The 24,150-nt window shown below is 40.4% G+C and overlaps 1 protein-coding gene across 1 annotated transcript; it reads left to right on the forward strand.

Moving 5' to 3' along the window:
* The first annotated feature begins 279 nt into the window (after window positions 1–279).
* gad2 (glutamate decarboxylase 2) lies at window positions 280–15,316 on the forward strand. The gene is given in 17 exon segments (XM_026361146.1): window positions 280–796; window positions 1,131–1,193; window positions 1,412–1,503; window positions 1,505–1,541; window positions 2,232–2,465; window positions 3,761–3,851; window positions 4,600–4,712; window positions 5,214–5,329; window positions 5,730–5,809; window positions 6,361–6,415; window positions 6,532–6,648; window positions 7,362–7,426; window positions 7,526–7,604; window positions 7,712–7,861; window positions 7,993–8,100; window positions 9,357–9,446; window positions 11,118–15,316. Coding segments are annotated over 17 exon segments (1,740 nt in total). The 5' UTR covers window positions 280–720; the 3' UTR covers window positions 11,292–15,316.
* Window positions 15,317–24,150: the final 8,834 nt, after the last annotated feature.

Genomic DNA, 24,150 nt, shown 5'->3' on the forward strand with positions numbered 1-24,150 from the left:
GACAAAATGTTGGGGATGTATGGAGTCACGACGCACGACGCAACGCAGTTCGTCATGACCTGAAGTGAATCACGATGGAATTTCTCTGGTGACGTGAAATTTAGGTTAGATGCAATTAGGCATGGTTTGGATGCTGCATATTTACCAGCAGCTGTAGCTCAAAGCGGCTTCTTTTAACCACTTTCCATCGCATCCTGGTTTCCCTCTTCTTTTGCTTTTCTTTTCATTTGACGTGTAGCGCGCACTGAAGACTTTTTCAACCCTGAACTTGCTCCGAATCATTCAGCACTATATATATATATCTATATAGATATATATATCTATATAGATATATATATATATAGGCTTTTTCTCTTTTCTCTTTTATTTTTTTCTGTCTGTGAAGTGCGGAGAGTGGCTGCGCTTTGCGTGGAGTGCGCCGGTGAAGTCAAGTGTGCGCGAATTTCTGTTGGGGAAAAAAGAAGACGCTGCTTCATGCTTCCTGCACCTGTGGACGCTTTCAAAAAGAGCAGCGAGGACGATTTCTGTGTTGTGCACGTCTTATTCTTAGGGACGCTCCTGCAGCACACAGCGTCCGTCGGATGCACGGCTGGGTCTTCAGCAGTCGGACAGGTCTGGTCAGCCTCAGCACCACATCAGCTTTGAACAGCTCCCGGTCGTAGCGTGTGGATGGGCTCTGTGGGTCTCGGCGTCTCCTGCAGCTCCTAACTACCGGCACCAATGGCATCCCACGGTTTCTGGTCTCTCGGCGGAGATAATGCCGGGGCCAACACCGGGAGTCGGAGCCCCAGTACGCGTGAGTGGCTTTTTTTTTTTTTGTCTTCAGACCACCTCTGATGGATCAGGCGCAGCCACTAATTCCAGCGCATTGTCTCAAACCAGTGCCCTGCATTTGGTGTTAATGGCACCGAATCACTACCAAACAGGCCCGATGTGTTTGTAGTCGCCACAGCTGCTTTTTCTTCCTCTTGTTTTACTCCGCAAAAGGCGAGAATTTGATCGAAAGGGTTTTTTTTAAATCCAAGTTGCGCGGCGCTTTTTTGTGTTTCGGCTGCTGCCTTTAAAGTTGGACTCCACCTGAAGCCAGCACACTGTTCATCCTTATATGATTTACATCTTCTCTTTTCCAGCCAGGGCTTGGTGCCAAGCGGCGGCCCAGAAATTATCCGGAGGAATAGGATCGAAATTATGTGGTATGTGCAGCGGATTGAGTGTGTGTGTGTGTGTGTGTGTGTGTGTGTGTGTGTGTGTGTGTGTGTGTGTTGGGTGGGTGGGTGTGTTGTGTTGGTGTTTGGGGATGGGCAGGTGATGGGCGTCGTGTCTTTTTTATTTGCAGAATTACATCTATAGCTTGGCCTTGTAGAAAGACTCATAAAAACCTGTCAACGCTGTGCTGTGTGTTTCTCCAAAGCGCTGCTCAACGTCGGGGAAGTGGAGAAACCCGCCGAGCCGCCGCAGACGGCTGCAGGCACCTGCGGTTGCAACAAATCCTGCAACTGCACCTAAAGCTGCTGTGGTCTTCTCTGACCTCTATTCAACAGGTACACCAGCGGGCTGCTGGCCTGAATTTACTACACGGCCGGAGTTTGAGTCAAAGCACGGCCTTGGATTGGTGTCATGCGTTAAACCATAGACTACTATAAATAAAGAAATGATTTATTGCAGTGAGCTTTAATAAATAAATAAACAATTATATAATAATGCAATATATGAAACCAGTTCATTGCATTTCATGTCACGCAGATCGACTTTATTTTCAGTGATTACAATCTAGTTGTCATTTTGATTATGCTTTTTTTTTTTTTTTGTTTGTTACTTTTCTTTGTTCCCCAAACAATGAAATACAGGATTGGAATAAAACGGGAATGGAAAGAAATGACAGAACATGTCCGCGTTTGGATGAACTCAAATAATTAAAGTCGACATATTATCTGGTAGAATTAAAACATCTGCAACACTGAACATGTTTGCAGAGGTCACCTTCAGCACAGTCTCTTGTGTTTGAGGCGTCGCAGTAAAAAAAACCTCCTCCAGTCGGTAGATTTCTAAAACGAATGGTTTAAGCAATGTGACCATTTTTATTCCGTTATTGGCCTCAGAGATAATCTGACTACAAAATTCAACTTGCATCTCATGTGCATCTAAATGTTACATCTCTGCACCAGATGTGTCCAGAAATATGAATCACAAATGCAGATGTTTCTGTTTCATTTATTTTTATTTTTTTGCAGACCTGTTACCTGCTTCGGACGGTGACATCAAAACAATGACCTTCCTGCAGGAAGTTGTGGATATTTTACTGGCCTACATCGTTGAGTCGTTCGACAGGGAAACGAAGGTGATTGATTTTCATTATCCCAACGAGCTGCTGCAGATGAACAACTGGGAGCTGCAGGACGAGCCGGCGACTCTGGATGATATCTTGATCAGCTGTCGCGCTACCCTGAAGTACGCCATCAAAACAGGTAGGTCTGTTTTCAGTCTGAAGGTCGGGTGCATGCCAGATAAATAGCCTCCTTATTTCTGAATTTTCAGATGTGATAATAATCAGTTTTTGTTTTGCACGAATTGAAATATTCCGCGTTTTAAGATGCATGTTGTAGGCCTGAAGTCCGGCCTGCTGTCTGTGTCTGGGTGAAATATTTTGAAATTACAGTAACTCTCCATATATATAAATATTTAAAGATTGGGAAAAAAAAATATGAACCAAAAAAGATTTAAATACCACACGGTACTGTGAGGTTTATTACTGCACCACAAAAATGCTCTAAAATGAATAATGTGACGAAGGCTGGTGAGGACTGGATAAAACAAAGCATTTATGTGAAATTATATTAGAAAAAAATAGGACTCATAAACGATGCTTAAAAAGCTGGAAGTTGTCTGGAAGTCTGCTCTCCCTCCTCCCTGAGCAGCAGACCGAGAAATGCGGTGACGCAGTAAATCTGGTTCAGCAAGTAGGAGATAATAGACTAATAACCGTGCTGCGCAGGCCAAGTCCATTATTCTCTGCTGACTGACAGCACGGGCCCCCACAAAAAAACAAAAAATGACTGATATTTTAGTCCACACTGTACTTTAACCTCTGTAATCCAGCTTTCTCATGCAGGTTAGAACCACTTTATTGATGTATAACACACATACTGTGCATGACCACATGCACCGGGCTTTGTAATGATGTGCTTATACACCAGCATCCAGAGGATGGTGAACATATCATATAATATATAAGCATAAGTAAACATATCTGCTTCCAGCAACAATATAAAGGTTATTAATAAATATTTACATATTTATAAAGGCTAAAGAAGGGGCCTGAAGTGAAACGATAGGTTGCATGTTTATAATATAAAATATATGGAAAGCTATATTCAGGACTCTGCATCACCTTTTCAAGAAAAGCAATAAATTCTTGTTGTATAAATAAATCTAAATTTAACATTATCCAAAGTTGCTCGGAAACAAACAGGGGTTAAATCAATTTTGTTGTGTTGTCACCTTACACTAAATTTCTGCATTGCCCGTGTCACCCATAACGTTTTCATTATTTGTCAAGATGGTTTCACTGCAGCTGCGTTTCTAACCTTCAATTAAAGCATTTTGAAGATGACGGTTTGTGGGCTTTTTACATCAACTCAGCACAAACACACAACAAGCAGATTTCAATTTCCCTGACTCCAGATAAAACGTTCAAATTGCAGCCATCTCACGCCCCTTCCCCTCTTCCTCTTCCTTTTGCTCCTTCTTTTTTTCCATTCAGCCCACCCCAGGTACTTCAATCAGCTTTCTACAGGATTAGACATGGTTGGACTGGCAGCTGATTGGCTAACATCCACCGCTAACACCAATATGTAAGTATGCTGCCTGCTGCTCATGATTTTAAATGGTGATAATCACACTGAATTCTATTTCCGGTCTGTCCCCGTGCACTCTGGTCAGTGTCTGCACTGGCTGATAGTGGCTTTTTTTTTTTTTTTTCACTCAATCATGGCAAATGAAAAGGGTGCAATGAAAGGCAGGCCCCCTCTTTTACACCCCCACTGCACCCCCTTCCATCTCTGCCTTTCACCCCTCCCCATCACCCCTGATCCCCACGGGGATTCAAGGGGAGAAAATTAGCTCTGAAATTAAATTCAGACTAATCTGTAGCTAATTTTGGTGTGTGTGTTTTCGGGGTGATAAACTCGGCAACAGTCAGCCTTGGCAACGCCGGAGCACTGCTGAATAACCCTCATGTTGACACTACACTTTCTAAAATTACTGCAGCTAATACTAAGAGAAAAAAAGCATATATTGGAAATTAAATTTCTAATGCAGTGACAGCTTGTACATTTTGATCAAATGCTTTAAAATGAGAACTTTTTGTCTGAAATGAAAGTACAGTACAGTACAATCTGCCACTCGACACATATTTAGTACATTTTAAGTAGAGAAGATAATTTTATTCTGCTAGAATTTAAAATATATTGTTTTATTACCTCTGGGAATGATTTAAACTCCAAATATGTCCCCTGAAATAATGTCTGGCTCTTTTTCGTGATGAGTCATGTGGCATGTTTTGTGAAGCCAGCACCACGTGACTTTCCTTGTGTAACTCAGGTTCACCTACGAGGTGGCTCCTGTCTTTGTGCTGCTGGAATACGTCACTCTGAAGAAGATGAGAGAAATCATCGGCTGGTCAGACGGCCGAGGAGATGGCATTTTCTCTCCTGGTATGTATATATGAATGTAAAGTGCCACCAACCCTGGCACCCCCTCACACAGTCAGTTTCACTGAAAATGAAACTGACTGTGGGTGTGTGTGTGTGTGTGTCAATTTGCATTTTGATGATATGAACGGAACTCGTTTCACAGCCAATTAACATAAAATCATTTTCTTTTTCCTACTTGAGCCCCCTACCCCCCATCAAGTCTTTCATTCATCTCATGTATTTCTGACACATGATGCAGAGAAATCATCAATTTAATGACAAAGACTGTGAGTGGCTGTGACAGGGAGCTGGGATTTTCCTTTTTTTTTTATGTTGTTTCATTTCTTGATACGCAGTAAACAATGTAAACTGCAATTTTAGTTGTTGTTGTTTACTAGTTTTATATTTTATACTCTGTTATGCTTTGTTAGTCCCACTGCATCACTCTCATGAGACAAGGCTGTGATGTGGACTGACACTGACTGACTAGCTCTGAATCAAAGAGGCCTGTCTGTCCTCTAGGTGGAGCTATTTCTAACATGTACGCCATGCTGCTGGCCCGCTTCAAGATGTTCCCTGAAGTGAAGGAGAAAGGAATGTCATCTGTTCCCAGACTGGTGGCCTTCACATCTGAACATGTAGGCATCTAAGCTTCAGTTCAGCTCATCAATATTTCCACTGCATTGTCAGTATGCGTCTTAACAGATCAAATATTAAACCCTCATCCCAGTTTGAATGGTTTCCTTATCTAAAAATATCCTGTTAATCATGTAATTAAAATGTCATGTAACGTAGAGACAGAGTGACAGCGATGATATAAAGCTGAGGTTATGTGCGTCTGACGCAGAAGGACACAAGGTGTCACATTACTGTATATGTCACCTCCTTCATCTCTAAAGGACACGTGATGCTGTGAGCAAAAAAGCCATTAAATCGCACACGAAGCTTCCGCAGTTTGAGCGTGTGTTTGAGTTTTCCTCCCTGACGCGGTGTCTCCCAGATATTCATCTCTCCTCCTCTGTTTCTGTTATCTTCCAGAGCCATTTTTCAATCAAAAAAGGTGCAGCGGCTCTCGGCATTGGGACTGAAAGCGTGATCTGCATCAAGGCAGATGAAAGGTAATGTTAGCCTCACGAGGCAAGCATTAACACTTATATAAAGATTAAACCAGTGGTATCCAACTGTTTTAAATTGTGACCCCTGGCACCCTCCGGCAGCTTCCAGGTGCCTTCAATAGCCATTTCCCTCTAAAACCAATTTAAAAAAAACAGTTTGAGCCCCAAAGTATGACAATTATCCAGCGATCCAGAAATGTGTGTTACAGACTAAACCATCCTCTGATAGCTCTTGAACTACTGCATATGTTAAAAATTGCTCCACCTTGAGCAGCTACTGCAGAAAAATACCACTCACACCTTCATGTATCAGTATTAACAATCTTCTAATAACTTATATTGCAAACTAATACTCACCAGAGCCTTTTATTCACGAAGGTCTAATTCATTTTTAATGCTTTGACCACATTTTGCTGATAATAATCCTCGACTTTTACATACACAGCTTTCTCTTGTTGTCATCTTCCACTGCTCTTCCTCACTTCCTCCAGCGCCGATTGATTCACAAATCGACAACTCAACAAGGAACTAAATGATGTTTTTCTCTTCTGCAGTGGGAAATTAATCCCAGCTGACCTTGAAAGGAGAATACTGGAGGCAAAACAGAAGGTAATGTGCTACACATTTATAACACAGCTATAAATAGGCAGATATGACTTCATTGAGGACGCAGTGACGAAAGAAACTGGGAAACACACTGGTCGTGTTTGTTTGTGCTTGTGCAGGGTTTCGTACCTTTCTTTGTGAGTGCAACTGCTGGAACAACCGTGTACGGGGCGTTTGACCCTCTCATCGCCATTTCTGACATCTGCAGAAAGTACAACATCTGGATGCACGTGGATGTGAGTAGAAGAAAATCTGTCTGACTGTTTCCTGGTGCACGCTTTAAAGTGTTCTTACCTTAAAGATATCTACATATCCACAGACGGGATTTTAAGGAAAGGAGAACACAGAAATGCAGAGCTCACCGCTGAGTTTGACAAATCTATTATGTCCGTCTCGCCTCTAACTGCTCGTGGTTGACCCAGATAGGAGCTAGCCATTTCCTATCTAACACTGGAGATTAGAAAAACTGGAACAGAGGCTGTAAATCATCTCCTCCCCTGACTTCGCCATCATGGGCCCTCTAGCTGAAGGAGCGCTATCGGTTAATGAAAGTGATTTAGTCCTGACAGGGGGACACCTCTATTAAGAGACACACATGGCCTTGTCTGTCATTCCTCAACTAGCTTTAAATGGGGGGGGGGGGGGGAGGACACGTGTATCATGACTCTGTGTATTTGTTGGGAAGATGGAAAATTGTTGCAAAGACATCAACACAAGCTGCCATTTAACAGTCAGGACCTCAGTGATTAGAATGAAGATGCTGATGTCGTCCAGTCTTTGGAGTTGCTGTTAGCTCCAAATCCATCATCATCTGCTCAGTGTCAGCTTCAGCTTGAGTTTGTTTGCAGTTGTTTGTAGTACGGTGAAAAGAGCTCACCTAAACTAACATGTTCAAACAGGTATTTACAGTATGATGACTATCTGCCTGTCTGTACATATGTTCTCTCAGGGTGCGTGGGGAGGAAGTCTCCTCATGTCCAGGAGACACAGGTGGAAGCTGGATGGAGTTGAGAGGCAAGTGACTTTTTTTTTTTTTTTTTTTTTTTTTGGCTCTTGTGCATTAGAGATAATGAGCATTTGAAATAATGATGCATGATGGTTGTTCTCGTTAAGGGCCAATTCAGTAACATGGAACCCACACAAAATGATGTCAGTCCCTCTGCAATGCTCTGCCCTGCTGGTCAGAGAGGAGGTGCGCCTCAGCTCATTTAACTAAATTTTTATCATGGCATACTATAGACAGCCACTTTTGTTTTCTTGTGCTGATTTGAAACACTCTGCACTTCGTCCCCTCCACAGGGTCTGATGCAAAACTGCAACCAGATGCACGCCTGCTACCTGTTCCAGCAGGACAAACACTACGACCTCTCCTATGACACTGGAGACAAAGCACTGCAGTGTGGACGCCATGTGGACATCTTCAAGCTGTGGCTCATGTGGAGGGCCAAGGTAATTCACCCTTTAGCTAATATTTATACATTTTATTGTTTTAACCAAATTAATTCAGATGATTCACATTTTGTATCTAATTGTTCAGCTGAAAACTTCCAGATTTTACGAACTGAATTCGTTTTTGACAGGGCACCATTGGGTTCGAGGCTCAGATTGACAAGTGTCTGGAGCTGTCGGAGTACCTCTACAACAAGATCAAAGACAGAGAAGGATACGAGATGGTGTTTGATGGGAAAGTAGGTTCACATTTATCTGTGACTCTGCACAACGATCAGTCTGCCTCAGCCACACAGTCAGAGAAAAGCAGCAAACATTAGTCCATGTCGCTCCTTTTACCTCAGTGAATTCAGTGTCATTATGGGTGACTTGATTGGCACACGGTGCACTCTTGCTTTGTGCGGGATGAATGCTATTTTTACCTCTAGCTGCCAGTATAATGTGCTGCTATTATGTTTAATGAATAGCACAACAGCATGTAATTGCTCATATGCATATGAATAGCATTGTGTCTGAAATATCCTCTACCAACCAAACTACAACAAAAACATGTATGATGGGGTTATTAAGCTGAAAACTCTTTTATGATAGGAGCGCCTGGACACCCAGAATCATTTATAGAGGAAGCTCTTTAATGTTTCAAGCCTTATTGTTTTCCTGCTGAGCTACAAAAGAGCATCATGACCCAGAGGGTGACTGAAAAAAGCCAAATTCTCTGGGCATCGCCTCAGGTGTTCACTTATGTGCCTCCCGTTGAGCCATTACATCAATCTGGTATCCAAACACGCTCCTGCCGAACCAGCTCAGTCGTTCAAATGAGAACCGGTGTGCACGGCTAGTCAGCTGTCGGTAATGACTGCTTTCCCAACGCCAGGCAAGCATCTCAGCCAGAGCTTCAGATGCCACAAAAATGAGCTGCAAGAAGCTTTCAGACACACAGACAGTATCTGAGAAGGAAGCGGACTACCTGTCAGATGCTGGGAACATCTAATGGATTTCCTTTTTGGGGTGTGAATTGCCATTTCAATCAGATCTGCTTGTTGAAATGGACGGGCTTCAGCACTTAGTCTGAGGAAGATACAGCAAGGGTGACTTTCCATTTCCTACAGTAAGGTTCATGTAGTAAATCCTAAATTATCCATCAACAACAGTCTATTTGCACATAGCAGACATGAATCAACATAAGTATTCCTCGGGATTTTCTTTAATGTAATACTTACAACAGTTTATTTTTAAGTTTAAAAGTTGTTCAGATGCTTTGTGGAACTGAGAGGACTGAAAGCTGGAGGGGCAGAAGAATGGTGTTAAATTATGTTTATCCTAAACATAATTTCAACATCAGATTTCTTTAAAAAAAAAACAACATAATTACACCATACTGATATATTTCCACTAAAATTCCTAGTCTAAACGATGTCCTACTCTTACATGTTTTTGCCTGTTACTCTGGCAGTTTGTTCCCCTCAGCTCTTGTTGACTGTGTTTGTTCCTGCAGCCTCAGCACACCAACGTCTGCTTCTGGTACCTCCCTCCTGGGATCCGCTACATGGAGGACAAAGAGGAGAAAAAGAAACACTTGCACAAGGTGGGTGAGCGGAGATAAGAAGCCAGACTGCAACATCAACAGCAAAAAAAAAAAAAAAAGAAAAAGAAAGAAAAGTGCCCCACGAGCCTGTCATGCCTGACTTGCACTTGCACGTGATTTTAAAAAGTAAGAAATAATTTATTTATTGTGACACAGTCTCCAGTGTCATAGTGAAAATACGTAGGTGATGTGAGCCTACTCTGTAAAGTGATGGTCATTTAGAGGAACCCACAGCAGCAGGGGGCCACTAATAGACAATTAGGGCAAACAGATGGTGCACGTGCCAACCATACAAAGAGCTCTCCTCTCTCTTTCCCCCCCAAAAAAATCAACCACACACCAGCATCATCATAATTCATCAGATAAATGTTTTTCTTTTGTTTTCCAAACTTTGATTTAAAAGGGCACCACAGTCATTCTCGACTGGACTGAGTGTCTGGCCACCTTGCTCTTTTCTGCAGACTCTGACATTGAGATGGAGAGATGATGTAATGGGGCCCAATTATCACATCAAGCACACTGATGGAAAAATAAAAAGTCCAATCTGAAAGCGCCTTTCTTCTGTTTTCTCGTGCTTTAATGACTTCTTTGAAGAACTGGAAAATTGTCAAAAGACTGATTCGACATCTTTATAGAAATTGCAGCTCTGCCGAGCGCAGCAGGACACCTGCAAGAGATTTAGGACTGACGGATGTGATGAGAATTACACTGTGGCTAATGTGTACTGTAAACCCCGACACACACTAACAGCAACGTTACTTTCTTGAGTTAGAGTGTTTCTCAACTTACTACTCCAGATTTATTCCAAGTCTTGTTAGATTATACTGGACCTCGAGGCTGCGTGAGACACAGTTATCTTAAGCTCTTAAGCTAAAGCTGCAGCAAACTGTCGCTTCTGTTTGAACCTTGCGTGCATATCCTTCAGTTGATTATGAGTCATGATAATACAGCATTTTACAGATCCTGTAATACTCACCAAAAAAAAAAAAAGCCCTGCTGTAAAATGATATTCTATAGCAGGGCGTTTTAAAATCTTTTGCCTTAGTAGACTTGGTCAAAAACAAGTATGAGAAACTTGTATGTGAATGTGCCACAGCTGATCCCACCACCAACAAGACTGCACCAAGCACATAATAAATGACTGTCACTGCTCCACTCCCTGAAGATAACCTCTTAACTTGGCAGCAGCCACAGTCAGAGAGCTGTGTTTTCCCTGCCAGTGTCAGATTTAGTTGTCAGACCGAAGGGAGATAATGGACTACATGGACCAGGATTAAAGTGATCTGAGAAGAAAACGTCCCTTGTACAGCTGCAGAGAAAGTAAACAAAAAGAAAACACACGGATCCGATTGCACATTTTTCCAAAGCGAGACTTGGGAAAGACATCGGAGGGAATCGGTGTTTGAACCTGTCAAGAGAAGCAACAATGAAGGAAAACAATTGGTCATTGTTTCACACTCTCTCAATCTCAATCACTGTCTGACTCAAGAAACATCTAGTGAACATGAACATGACAGCAGACAGCAGTGTAGCAGCGAGGACTCAGAGCTCAGGGAATGAACATAACATTGTCTCCAGACCCCTAATCAAACCCGTCTACTGTGTAGATGTACTGTGTCAGTATGATTGCAGCAGCACTAATTCCTGGCTACATATGTTTTCTGTTGTCAGGTGGCTCCAGTGATAAAGGCCAGAATGATGGAGTACGGGACAACCATGGTCAGCTACCAACCACAGGGCGACAAGGTCAACTTTTTCCGCATGGTGATATCAAATCCCGCTGCTACATTCGAGGACATCGACTTTCTCATCGAGGAGATCGAACGACTCGGCCAAGATCTATAAGACTCCACCAAACCCCTCCTGTGCGTTTCCCCTTGACGGATGAATTGTTTGTCGTGAATGTACTGGTAAACTTTTTTCTTTTCTCTCTCTTTCCTCCAAAGTCACATATGTAAGAGTATATTTGAGAAAAAAAAGATATAAAGATATATCCATAGATTATGTATTGTAGCTTTGCCGTGGACTAGCTCGGTCCAACGCTGTGTAAAAGCGCTTCTGTCTGCCTTTCATATAGTGTAGTGGATCCCTGAGTCGTGTAAGTGATGTAACTTTCTATGTATTTTTGTGATATGGAATGCTTGTGCCATAGGTCGATAACAAAGAGTTTATTTTTTGGATCATTTCTCATTTTGCAGAGTATGTCGTTAAAGTGCCAAACGTGGTTGTGTTCTACTGTAACTTTACAATTTAAACTTCTGGTTTAAAACAAAACAAAAAAAAAAAAAGCACTTCACCTTACCTCAGCTTAATCAACTGCCTTTACATCTGCTCATAGTACTTCAAGCAGTGATTTTGGACAATATGCTCTTACCTGGTGTTGTATAGCTGTACCAGCACGTGTGTTAAATAAGCTTCCCAAACTAGAGAAGGTCAGGATTTGGAAATATCAATCAAAAAGGCACAGCAGTTAGGTCAATTCAAAGCATTTATGAGCTTGTCTAAGTCCGTTTTTACTCTTGCTGTTTCCTTCTAGTGTATTTAAGCTGGTAAATGCTTTTACAAATCCATTTTTAGTTTGAACGTCACCAGCTTTCAGCAGACACGTCAACCATTTCCAGTCTGGCAGTATATTCGGGGTGCTGAGTGTGATTTACATGCCATAATGAACCAACGGTTATATAATAGATAATATAATATAGTATCAAAAGCTCATGCATTGTTAGTTTACTCTACAGTATGTTCAAGTATTTCATTATTTAGCCTAAAACTAACACACAATTAAGTATTACTAACTTAGAGGCAACAGGGTACATGTACACATTTGCCAGAATGCAATAGGTGGGGAGTCGGAAAATTCTTACCCGGGCTCATTAGGTTAATCCAGACATGGTGGGAAGCTACTGTTTGGGCCAGTGGGCATCACATGACCTGCATTGTTGACTGTGACCACTACTTCAGCACCACTCAACTCACCTCAGCTCAGCAACTTGCTGTTACCACATGTTGCCAAACAAACCAGGACTGAAATCTTACGGATTATAACGTTAACTAATGTGCAGAACCACACTACAGTACCATATCTAAAGGGGGTTGTTTGTCAGTGGAAATGTTAATAAGCACTTATTGAAGAGATGGAGAATCTTGAGAAAATGGGAACGGGGCAATAATGGTGTGATTTTAAATATAGGAACTTCATCAGTTTTGCAGCGACTGTATACCTGACATCACTTGCACTAAATCACTGGGGGGGAAGAGGAGCAACCTTTAGCATTGCAATGAAGATTTCTTCTTTATTCATTCACAAGCAATATTCATGTATGGGTCCAATTAATATAGTCTGCAAAAACAAGGAAAAAAACTGCAAATTGTTGTGTACAATAGTGAATGATAATCAAGTTTCCAGACCAAATGCACAGTAGTTAGTGTGAAATGAACTAAAATCATGCTTTCTGTAGGCAGGTTAGTCGATAGAACGTGAACTCAGATTTAACAACAACAGGTTCTGTAGCATTTTCATTAGACGAGTTAGAAAAGCACAATTTGCTCAACATGGTCGGTCAGTGTACAATCACTTTTAATCATAGATTGTAAATAGTATTTCAAGATGTCCTAAGTACATATCTTTGTGTATACATACGTGTATATAAGACATATAACCAGAGACTATTTGTGAGGTCAAGTTATTCATATTTTCCAAAGTAGATAACTTGTATTTTCATCACGTTAGTCCAAAAGCCTTTTTCTTTTCTTTTTTTTCTGTGTATGTGCGTCAGATACTTCACTTGGTTCGTGACTAGTTGGCTTTAACTGACTTAAACTGGCTTTAAATAAACTGACAGATTTCACCTTGAAATACTTGACACTCTTACTCAGAGGCGAAGAGTGATACTCGGGTGTTTGGATTCTAAATGAATATGCAAAGCCATTTTGACTCTGAAGCCCTGTGTTCTTATTTATTCATTGATTTTTTTCTTTGGTTTTGTTTTTTTGTGCACAAGTGAAACTTGACAGTATGTGCCAACGTGTACCTTAGTGTGTTTGTGACTGTGTTGCCTTAGTATAAATTTGCCAGTATTGTCTAGTTTTCCTCCAAAGGGGAGTTTGTGCACTTTAGAGTATAAACATGACCTAATAACGTGCAATGTCCAATGGTTGTTCATAAGTTGATGTTAAATGATTCTACTCAAAAATATGTAACTGAAGCTCTTTGGTCTGAATGTGCCATGAATTAAGAGATTTAACTCATTTATTTATTATTTTGTTGACGGGAACTCTTCTTGTTTAACATCCCAACAGAGAGTCGCCAGATTGTGTGGCTGCAAATTTGCGTGTCCTTCGTCCGCTCATTTCCCAAATCCGACTGGCATGTACACACTGTGACACAGACAACATCAGATGTATTACAGCAACAAATGAATCTCACTGTGGTAGTCTCGGAAAGCCAGACATTTCATTTCTCTTGCTGCTGCTGCTAGACTTGCTTCCTTTGCACGTGCATGCGATGCCTTGCCTATCCAGCTTGTTTGATATAGTCTCCTATATATCTATTTATATATACATGTATACAGTATGTGTAGCTCCTGTAATTAGCTTTAGTGTCCAATGTATAGCTTAGCCTGTAGATTAGTGCACTGTCGCTCTAGCCTTTACATGTGATCTCTGCGTCTTGGGCTTCCTGTAAAGTTTCTTTGTGCTGCAAGCATGCTTACCTCGCCTAGCACTGTATTCCTCTCCACGCTTGATCTATCTCTTTCCTCTGTCTTTCTCTTCTGCTTGAAGACTGTCGCAGCTCCGAACGTAGCCTAATATACCGTGTCTATTTGTGTAGTCCCTTCAGCATGTCTTTCAGAAAGCTGTTCTCTGCTCTGCACCTGTGTGACCTCTTCTCTCTTTCTCTTTCGCTTCGCCCTCTGGTAGCAGTGACAATGTATCTGCGCGCTTTCCTCTAACGTTTCTCGGCTATCCACTGTCCTTCTGTTTGCGTGTCTGGGACAGCATGTTGGCTCGTGTCATGGTGCCATAACGTCACTGTTTTCAGTTTGGTTTTCGCTGAGGCTCTTGACTCTATGGGATGTGTGTGTGAGAAATCCAAAGGTTTGGTTTTGATTGTCCAAAACCTTGCAGAAATGAAGAGCAACTATAACTAATTCTTGCTTTTAGAAAATCCTGTTCGCCTCTGACAACAAATAATAGCCCTTGTACTCAGAGTGCAGTTAATCTTCACTAAATAAGGTGAAAGTCTGGATCATATATCCTGCAAACTGCTGTGCTAGCTTCTCTCAAACATTCATTTGTCCTGAACTATATGTTACTCTTGGGAAAATAGAAATAAATATTGTCAAAACAAAACTTATTTGTATTTGTTTTATTTAGCTGCTTTTTCGCTCTTTGCACCTGAATTTTTCAGGCATAACACAATGTTACAGAAAAAAAAGGTTTGAATTGTTACATAAAGTGGTGAGAAGGTCCTTGAACAGCAAAGTGGGACATGAAAAATGGCACTTTCAGAAGCAAGGATGTGTCAGTACTTCTAGTACTGCATAGTCCATGTTTATATAATCTTTTTGCGACCTCTAAGCTCATTGTTTTAGTACACTCCCCATATAAAATGTATGGATGCATTGCATCTAAACTGGACTCTTTGGTACAGTTGTGTAATTAAATGCTAAATTATCAGCCTGCAATTAATCCTATAATTTTTTTTCTTTAAATATTGCCTCTTTAGTGTAGAACAGGATCCTCTCACAAAGTGATGAATCATTGCCAATAACAATAATAAGAGTGGGGCTTCATCGTGCCACTCCAGTGAAAATGTGAGACAGGTAACTAACCTCTCTCTAGGTGGCACTGCTTCCTCACAATTTCATCATGAGGGAACAAAAGGAAGTGTTGTGTTTTTTTTTGTTTTTTTTTATCTTGCTTCAAAATAGTCATGTGCTGCAAATGTGGCTTTTTTTGGCAAATAAAAATTATTTTCCATTACTGTCTAAATGTGTTATGTGTTATTTTTTACATTTTCTTCTGAATGGTTTCAGATTACAACATTTGTTTAAGTCCAAATGAAAAATAAAAGACCCACATCAAGCCTCTCAGTACAGTACAGATTAAGAGGTAACATGTCATTTGGTTTCTTCAAATACCCCAGATCATTTACATTTAGCAAATGCTTTTATCTAATGCAACTTTTAAGTGAGATACAGGCTTTAAGGCAAAGGCAGGGTAAGCTCAAGGACGTCTTGCCTATCGTAGGTAGTTCCTTGATGTGATCCCACATCTGGGATTTGAACCCTGGTTTCCTACATGGAGGGCAATGATTTTACTTCTACTCTATCCAAGCTTTGGATAAGGACACACCTTTATTAAGTGCACAGTATGTAAAAAACAATAAGTGGAAAATTACTTCCTCTGAGCCTCCTCATTATTTACTCATGTAGCCTCTTTGGCAACTACCTGTACGCTTTAAACATACTATATTACTATGAACCTCCTCAACAGCTAAATCCATTTTTGAACATCTGGGACTTATTTTGTTTTCTAATATGTTAGATGATTCTTGTTGGCTCCGCTGACACATGGGTGAGAGGTTTTCTAACTACCGTGGCTTCAGAAAGTCTCCCTCACTTTCTGCACACTCTATTGTTTTGGTAAATTTTAAATTTGGAAGGATAAATGGATAACAGAGAGAAAACATGTTTTTAAAATGTGTATTGAAATCAGAGAGTTCTCATTTTAACATTTCAAATCCTGTCCTGGAGAGCTCCAGACTGGCAGCTAACACCTGTGCCAAATTGAATTGAGTGGACATAGGCACACACCTGTGTATATAAGGGAGGGACTCCAACCAGTAGCTGCAGTTTGTGTAACTCTCTAGATTTATATGAATAAGTTGGGATGAAGCTCGGGGCAACGTTGTCATTGCTAAATGAAGTCTTGCGAATCTTTGGAGCTTTTGTTGTTTGATGAGTTTAAGCTTTCACATGGGTTCAAACACAATAAAAAAAAAAACGGTAACATCTGGTAGCTTGTAAAACTAGTAGTGACCTTAAAGACTGGGACTGAAGCATTGCACTTTAGTTATTGCACGTTTTAGTCTGATTTGTGTGGTAAAAGTAAATGAAGCCTGTGTGTTGTTGTTAAATGTATATGTTGTGCTACATTAAATGTCGATGTTAATGTGCAATTCGTCACATTCGTAGTAGGTATTAGGTGGTGGAGGTGGACTTTTTCAGCGTCATGCTTACTATTTATGTAACATTTCACTCATTTTACCGCAAACCATACCAAACCAAACCAAACCAAGAACACATTACTGGTAAAGTTTGTTTGTTGAAATGTTTATCCCCTCGAAATTATTCAATGACAATCTGCCTATCATGGAATACACTTAGTTTCTAGTTTGCTAGACACACTTGGCTCTAATGCAGTTCAATACAACAGCCCTGCATTCCATTTTATGTTTCACTGTGTTGATTTAATTTCATGATCTTTTTGGATGCTGATGCTTGTGGTGCTGTTGAACTGCAAATATTTAGTCTACTCTTTATGGCATTATTCGGTTTGGCACTTTGAGTTTCCACCCATCCATTATCCTAACCACTTTTCCTCTTAACTGTGGGAGTGTTGGAGCAAATCCCAGCTGTCATTGGGCACGAGGAGGGGCACAAATATCAAAGGGATGACACATAGAGACAGACAAAGACAAACACAGAGCCCAGAGAAAACCTAAGCCTAAGTCCCTCTAGCTGTGAGGTGACAGTGCTAAGTGTGTAGTTGGCCTAATGAGGTTGGATTGTTTTGATTGCAGAAGGGGTTCATCCTGTGGGGACAAAGCATTTTATTAATGAGTATTCCAGTTATATCAATAGCCATTATCTTTTAATACCTCTGTGTTTAGGTTTGCTAGTTTTATCTGAGTCACATAAAGTCAGTTTTATTTATAACAATTCAAGGTGCTTCACGTCCAAATATGAGCAAATCGGTCAATACTGTAGAATCAGTTCAATCTCTTTGTTGACATTTTGATACTTCAGTACAAATTTAGATTTTTTTAGTGAAGCTAGAGGAAATATCGAGGTTCATGTTAGAGGATTCTTCCTAATGGGAAACACAATTATGCACATGTTTGAAGGATATCCAGCAAGTAGCTTGCATTAACTGTAGCATCTTTTTACTTATTTTCCAGAAGTGTCCTTCTTCTTTGCATGTGTGCAGGCAGCCTTGCCCACCCACAGACTTACAGACTTGCCTCCGCACACACACACACCCACAAAGACATTATGTGAGCTATCCTGTCTCACAGACCACATGGGGAGGGTTATAATCTACAGTGTGTCCCCGCAGAGACACACAGAGGCAAAAACTCTTGTCAGATCATCCTACATTAATTATCATCAAGGAACTACATGTACTCTTGATATCACAATTTAGACTCTCAGGTCAGAGGACCTCAAATTAATTTAAATCAACCTGGACGTGCTGACTCTGCAGACGCTCTGCTGCTGTTACCTTAACGACAGGTTGATCATTCTTTCTTTCAAAATATTTCCATCACTCCCCTTTTCATCCTGAAAATGAACTCGAATAATGATAAGAATAATGACTAAATGACAGGATGTGGCATTTCTTAGAGAGGTACCCTGCAAGGTTTGATTGTCTCAGTGGTCAGAGATGCTCAACATTAGCAGTTCATCGCCGGCGTCACCTGGATGATCTGCTCTGTGTTTACAGCAACCCCAACCATGTGGAGCACATCACAGGGCTTGTAAAACCACGACAATCCTATATGTGATTACCCAACGAGAGAACTGCTGCTCCATCCAAACACACATCTTACAGAGAGTAGAAATGTAGCAAAACATGTCATAAAGTTTAGGTCATGAAGTTACTCTTTTCTCAAACTTGGCAGTGATTTACGAGAAAACCAACAGATGGTAAAATCAAGGTGGCTACTCGAGAGAGGCTTACCAAAGCATTTTGACAGAAAGGCCAAAAGGATTCTCATGCTCCTATAAACGACAGTCTTCCTGAAAACAGACTGTGTGTATGTGTTTGTGTGTGTGTGTGTGTGTGTGTGCAGGGCAGCTAACCCAAGCCAGATGTTATTTTCTGCACAAAATGGTTGGTTTCACCGCGCAGTCTTCAGAGTCATACACTGCTTGAACCCTGCCTCTGCCCCTAACATAAACCCAAAGCTGGCAGGCCATTTGTTGGTGTTCAGTATTTCTCTTACACTGTTCAGTAAACACGTGAAAGCGTTGTTACCTTAGGAAAGCTGCACATGTGTTTTGACAGTAGCGAACGTTGCAAAATCCTTTGTTTTCCCTTTTCAGCTAAGCAGCATGCAAAAGGGGCATCTATCATTAGGGACCTCATTTGAACAATTTTTCAAAAATACAATTTCTATATTATTTATAAATGTTATTGCCCCACTTCTTATGACATCAGTGACAAGAAAAAGAAACACTGGGGCACTTTTGATTAATCTGGGAAAGGGCACAGGCTTGAGCCCCCTGAGACAGATGCAAGTGCCTTGGACACAATCTGCCAAGCACCTTGTTTGTTTGGGCCAAAAAGTCAATTAATGCAGGTTTATGGACGGTTTCTGTTTATTACTATCCAGGTCTTACTTTAGTTGATTGGTTGCAATGGCTAAACTGTATTTATCAAGGAAAGTGATGGAACCAAGCAGTGGGAGACATGGACAGTCTGATTGTCGTGATGCTAGCCAATCAAATAGCTTTAACATCTACTTTCCAAAGTAAAAAAAAATCTTTTTTAATTTCATAATAGCAAAAGTATTGGAACATGAGACTGACAGGTGTTTTTTGTTGACCAGGTCTGAATATTGCACAAAATTTCTAATCTCAGTTTCAGATTTGGGTTTTTGATTGAATTTATAGTTTAGAGGTGGACCCAACATGAAAACCAGCGAGCTGTCTATGGGTGAAAAGCTAAATTAATCAGAGCCATTGCACAAACATTGGCCAGAAAGAAACCACTGGTGCGCTAATTAACAGACATTAAACAGGTAGACCATGGAAGACAACAGCAGTTGATGACAGAAACATTGTGAGAGGTGTAAAGAAAGATCCTAAAACAACTGTTAGTGACATCAGCAACAACCTCCAGAGGTCAGGAGTGAAGGTATCACAATCTACTGTTCGCAGAAGACTTTAGGAACAAAAGTACAGAGGCTACACCAGAAGATGCAAACCACTCATTGGCAAGAAGAACAGGAAGAGCAGACTGGAATGTTTTCAGTTTACAGCAAAAATAGAGGAACTGGCCTCAATGTTCCAATGATTTTAGAGAGAAGTAAATGTTGTCAATTAACATAAACTAACAACAATGACAAGCCACAAATGTTTGGACCAGTTAAGCTGTGGAACTTCTATCTCTTTTTTTATGTGAGCCTACTTCGTTACTCAATGTCAGTCTCTCTCATTAGCTTCTCTGACCTCACTTTGTACTCTACCTGCTACCTAAGCATACGCTGTGTTGTGTTGCAAAGTGCACATATTGTGGCATACACATTTGTATTCATTCATTTGTATGAATGCATTCGGCGAGATAGTTCATCTGTGAGCGCCTGCCGGAGAAAGCAATTAACCTCACGGACCACTGGGGAGCCGATGTGAGTGAGAGAGCATCTCTCTGCTGTTTAAATATACACCAGAGGGACTTGCTCGCTCACTTTCAGCCAACCTATTATTCATCATCAGCACTTTAAATGGCTTCTTCAAGAAGACAGCAAGACAGGCATCACTCCCTTTTACATATACATACATACATATATATATGCTGTACACTTTCAGGTATTTATTTCCACACTCAGTCCAACTGATCCCAGCGCTGTGGAGTTTCCGATTACCCTTGATGCAGAAATGATTAAGGTCAGCTAAAGAACAAGAAAATTAAATGCTGCATTCCTGATGATCAGGGAATTGACTAGACACTGGAGAGAGACACGGAGCACTTGCCAAGTCTGGGGAAAGCGAGAGAGAATACCCAGCATGATTATCTTCAGTGCCAGTAAAGCTTCCCTCTGCCAAAATATCCTATAGGAAGCAAGTTCTACATAGTCTATATAAGAACATTTCTCATTTTACGACATTTCTTCCTAGACATTTCCTTGTTTAATGGCACAGAAACTCTTGGTGAGCTTTGTGGTCAGCTTTTTTCTTCTGTTGTCAAAAGGAGAAACCTTTCACAGGCTGTTCGATACAAATCCCACTCTGTGTTTGTGGCTACTGACCTGCCAGCTCATTCCCTCATGCATCAGTAACCTCTCTAATGAGTGGTGAAACACCGGCACAGATGGCCGAAACTGGGGAGGAGATTGCATTAGATGAGTGGATCCGCATAAGGGGATGAAAGGAGAATTTGTGATGAAATGGCTTCAAACTGAGAGATCAAACCATGCAGCAAATTTGCCCCGGTGTCCAGACACACCGCAGCAAGTCAAAGTTGAGTTAGAGAAAACTTCTCTCTGAGGCAGCAGAAGCAGAATTTGACATCAGTGAGTTAAGATGCAGCTTTTTGTAGCTTGATGTATGGCTGTGTCATTTGGTGTCCTCTCCAATTCTGTACATATTTCTAAGAGGATAGACATAACCCTGATTTTACTTCTATCTATTTATTTTATCACTAACTGTTGGACTGACTGCTGCAAAATTAATTTCAGGTATTTATGTCCCTCTCAGGACAAATTACTGTATTACAACTCTGGTGATCATCCAGTGCTATCATAATCTCAGCATTTGCATGTGTCCTCCACTTTGATTTATTACCATAATGCAAATCCACTAATGCACTACACTAATGCATGCTGCATTAGCACGAAAGTGTAAAGTGCATATGGCATGGCTGATTTTTTTGGAAACCGTTAAACTTGAGGGAAAGTACAGGCTTCTATGACTTAACTCGGTTTGGAAAATTAGCCATCACCAACATTAATAGTATTATAAAATACTTTATTTTGACTGTCGAGAGAAAAAGGAGTCAAGGTTTCTCATACACAACTAGAAACTTAAAAAGCTCTTGGAGCAAAGATCATCTGGAACCTCACCAGTTGAATGATGTAGTCTCATACCTTTCACTTGAACACAATAGTTATTCCATTCAGTACAACTGATGGCATCCAGTTTCCAGTCTAGAAAAACTAATCTGCATGAAATCATTAATTTAGTTGAACCGCATGTTTTTGAAGTTTTCTTTGGCGTAAAATCTGAACAGAAACACTTTGGTTGAAATGTTACCAGACCTATAAAACATGTCCATTTAAAAAACGAACTGGTTTGAACCTTTAACACTACTTTGTACAGTACAAAAGTTTGTTTTCTGGCAAATAGTCCAAAATGAAAACACTTCAAACTGGGTGATGGATTCAATTTCCTCATTTAGACTATTTGATGTGATTAATTACCTGAAGAAACCAACAAGAAGGATGAAAAAAATCGAAGACAGTATCACAAATTTAGCTCACACTCCATAAATCCACTGCTGTACCACTGTAACACACTGTGTGGAGGTTTGCAGCATTAGACCTGACCACATGGTCCAAACATTTCCCTGTAGACCAAGAGGCCTTGGCTTTTACAGTAACATCCGTTTCTGATTAAAGCAAGCCTGTCTCCGGCTTTGTCCATTTTAAGTCAACATCGGAGCAGACTGGGGCCAGGTTTGGGTTAGGAGGGTGTTCACCCCAAGCACATATCACAGCAGCTGATGTGTCTATTAACATGGCAGTGTTTTATTCAGCAAATATGAGCAAACTATTCAGATACTGTATGCCCTTTAAGTAACAAGTTCTATACTTTTTAAACAAATAAAAGTGGTCAAATCAGATGTAGAGGACGACTTTATTTGTCGAAACAACTTGAATCAGATTTTCTGTTGTGTTGGAGTTGGACTTCCTTGCCAGCATGCCATTGACTGTTTGAGTGAGCTCCAACAACATAAACCCTCAGAAAGCAAATAAACTCACAACAGATGCATAGCAGCGATGAATGATGTCTCTCCGTTTCACCACAGATGCACTGACGTGGAAGTCAGCAACCCATCAAAATGCATGGCACCTTTTTTGGGGGGGGGGTTTACGTCACAATATTTATGACTTGAATTTTTGAGTTCTGAAAACCTTTTTGGTTGATTAATTTAAGACGACTGTGGCATCCGACCTTAGCTTGTATGAAAGATCGTGTTTTTTACCTTGTATCTACCAAATGTAAGATAAGTATGCTCCCATGAATGGATGGAGAAAAGCAGCCTCTGGGCATAAACATTAAAAAGACTTTCAGAGTGAGGGAGTACTTTTATCTTTGTTGTAGTCATTTTGGATCTGTCTTAGATCATTATGTTTTGTTTTGTTTTTTGCTAGTTTAGTGTATTTTTATTTATGTCTTTATTTATTTATTTGCTTTATTCTTCTTCTCCACAAAAGCAGTAAGTATTTTTTGTTAATATGTGATCAATTAAGTGCCTCAGATTGTTTGTGTCTTTGGATGATGTTATTTCACTTGTTTGGGTTGAATTGTCTGAGTCTTCCTGGGTGTAATTTTGTTGTATAAATAGTGTATAGTGGTAGTTTCCATTTTTCCCTTGTTGATTCTAGTAGTGATCAGTGTATTCTAACAGATCTGCAAGTTCCTCCTGTATGCGTAAACTGTGCTGTCTATAGACTGAGACGTGGGTAATTACTGAGTGTCGCCCTGATGAAGCTCAAATCTGTGCATTAAGTTAACAATCAACATGCCTTCTTGCTGGAAATGGCAACAACCAACATCGAAATAAATATTTTATATGTAAGATAAACTACAAAGTATTGTCACTTTGTCACTACAAGCAAATTCTGCAACAAACTAGTCATTAGAGGAGCTTTAAAAAGATGGTTTCAATAGACACGGTCGCACCTTTGTTTTTCTCTTTCCTGTCCTGTTTCTCTGTCCCTGTTTGTCTCGCTGATGTCTCTGAACTTCTTCATGTGCTGTGGGTCTGATTTGATCTACAGCGTCACACATCTGGAGCACTGCTCCACTGAAACACCTGTTTCCAATTTAGGCAACCGACAGAAACATTTGATTGTTTCTCACAACCAGACTTCTTTTCTCTCCCTCCCATTGAGTCACAAGGTATTTGTTATGTTTAAGCCAAAAAGCTCTCCTATAGGTAAAAGATGTAAGAATAATTTGAACTTGATTAAGATCAATTGAGAGGAAAATACAGTGTATGATTTTCCAGGTATTATGTCTGCAATTTTGGCACCTTTGCTGCTGAATAAGGTTGCTTTGAAATGGTTTCAGCATGTTTGAGATTAAACGGAATGACTAACGTCTGATCGTTAAACTTTTACCCTTTGAGTTAATGGAAAATAATGGGCATTCAGAATGAAATGTTGATTGTTATGACAGATACAGACAGTGTAAAATCATAGAGAAGATATCGGAATAATGGTCACATGAAAGGTCAAATCATGTGGCTGGATGCGAGTGCTGTATGTGCATATCATGCTAGGTAACATACATAGATGCTATTAGCCAACATTAAGTCTTTTATCTCTGAATGGATTGATCCTGACATTTTTAGGTCCTATTTCCTAACTTTAAGTTGACTTTTTATAAATGAATAAATACATTAATACATGAATAAAACCAACAATACAACTTAGCTTTTACAATCTATAGTTAAAATCCTTGTTCTGACA

The sequence above is a fragment of the Anabas testudineus genome, chromosome 2, assembly GCF_900324465.2.
Source record: "Anabas testudineus chromosome 2, fAnaTes1.2, whole genome shotgun sequence".
NCBI lineage: Eukaryota > Metazoa > Chordata > Actinopteri > Anabantiformes > Anabantidae > Anabas > Anabas testudineus.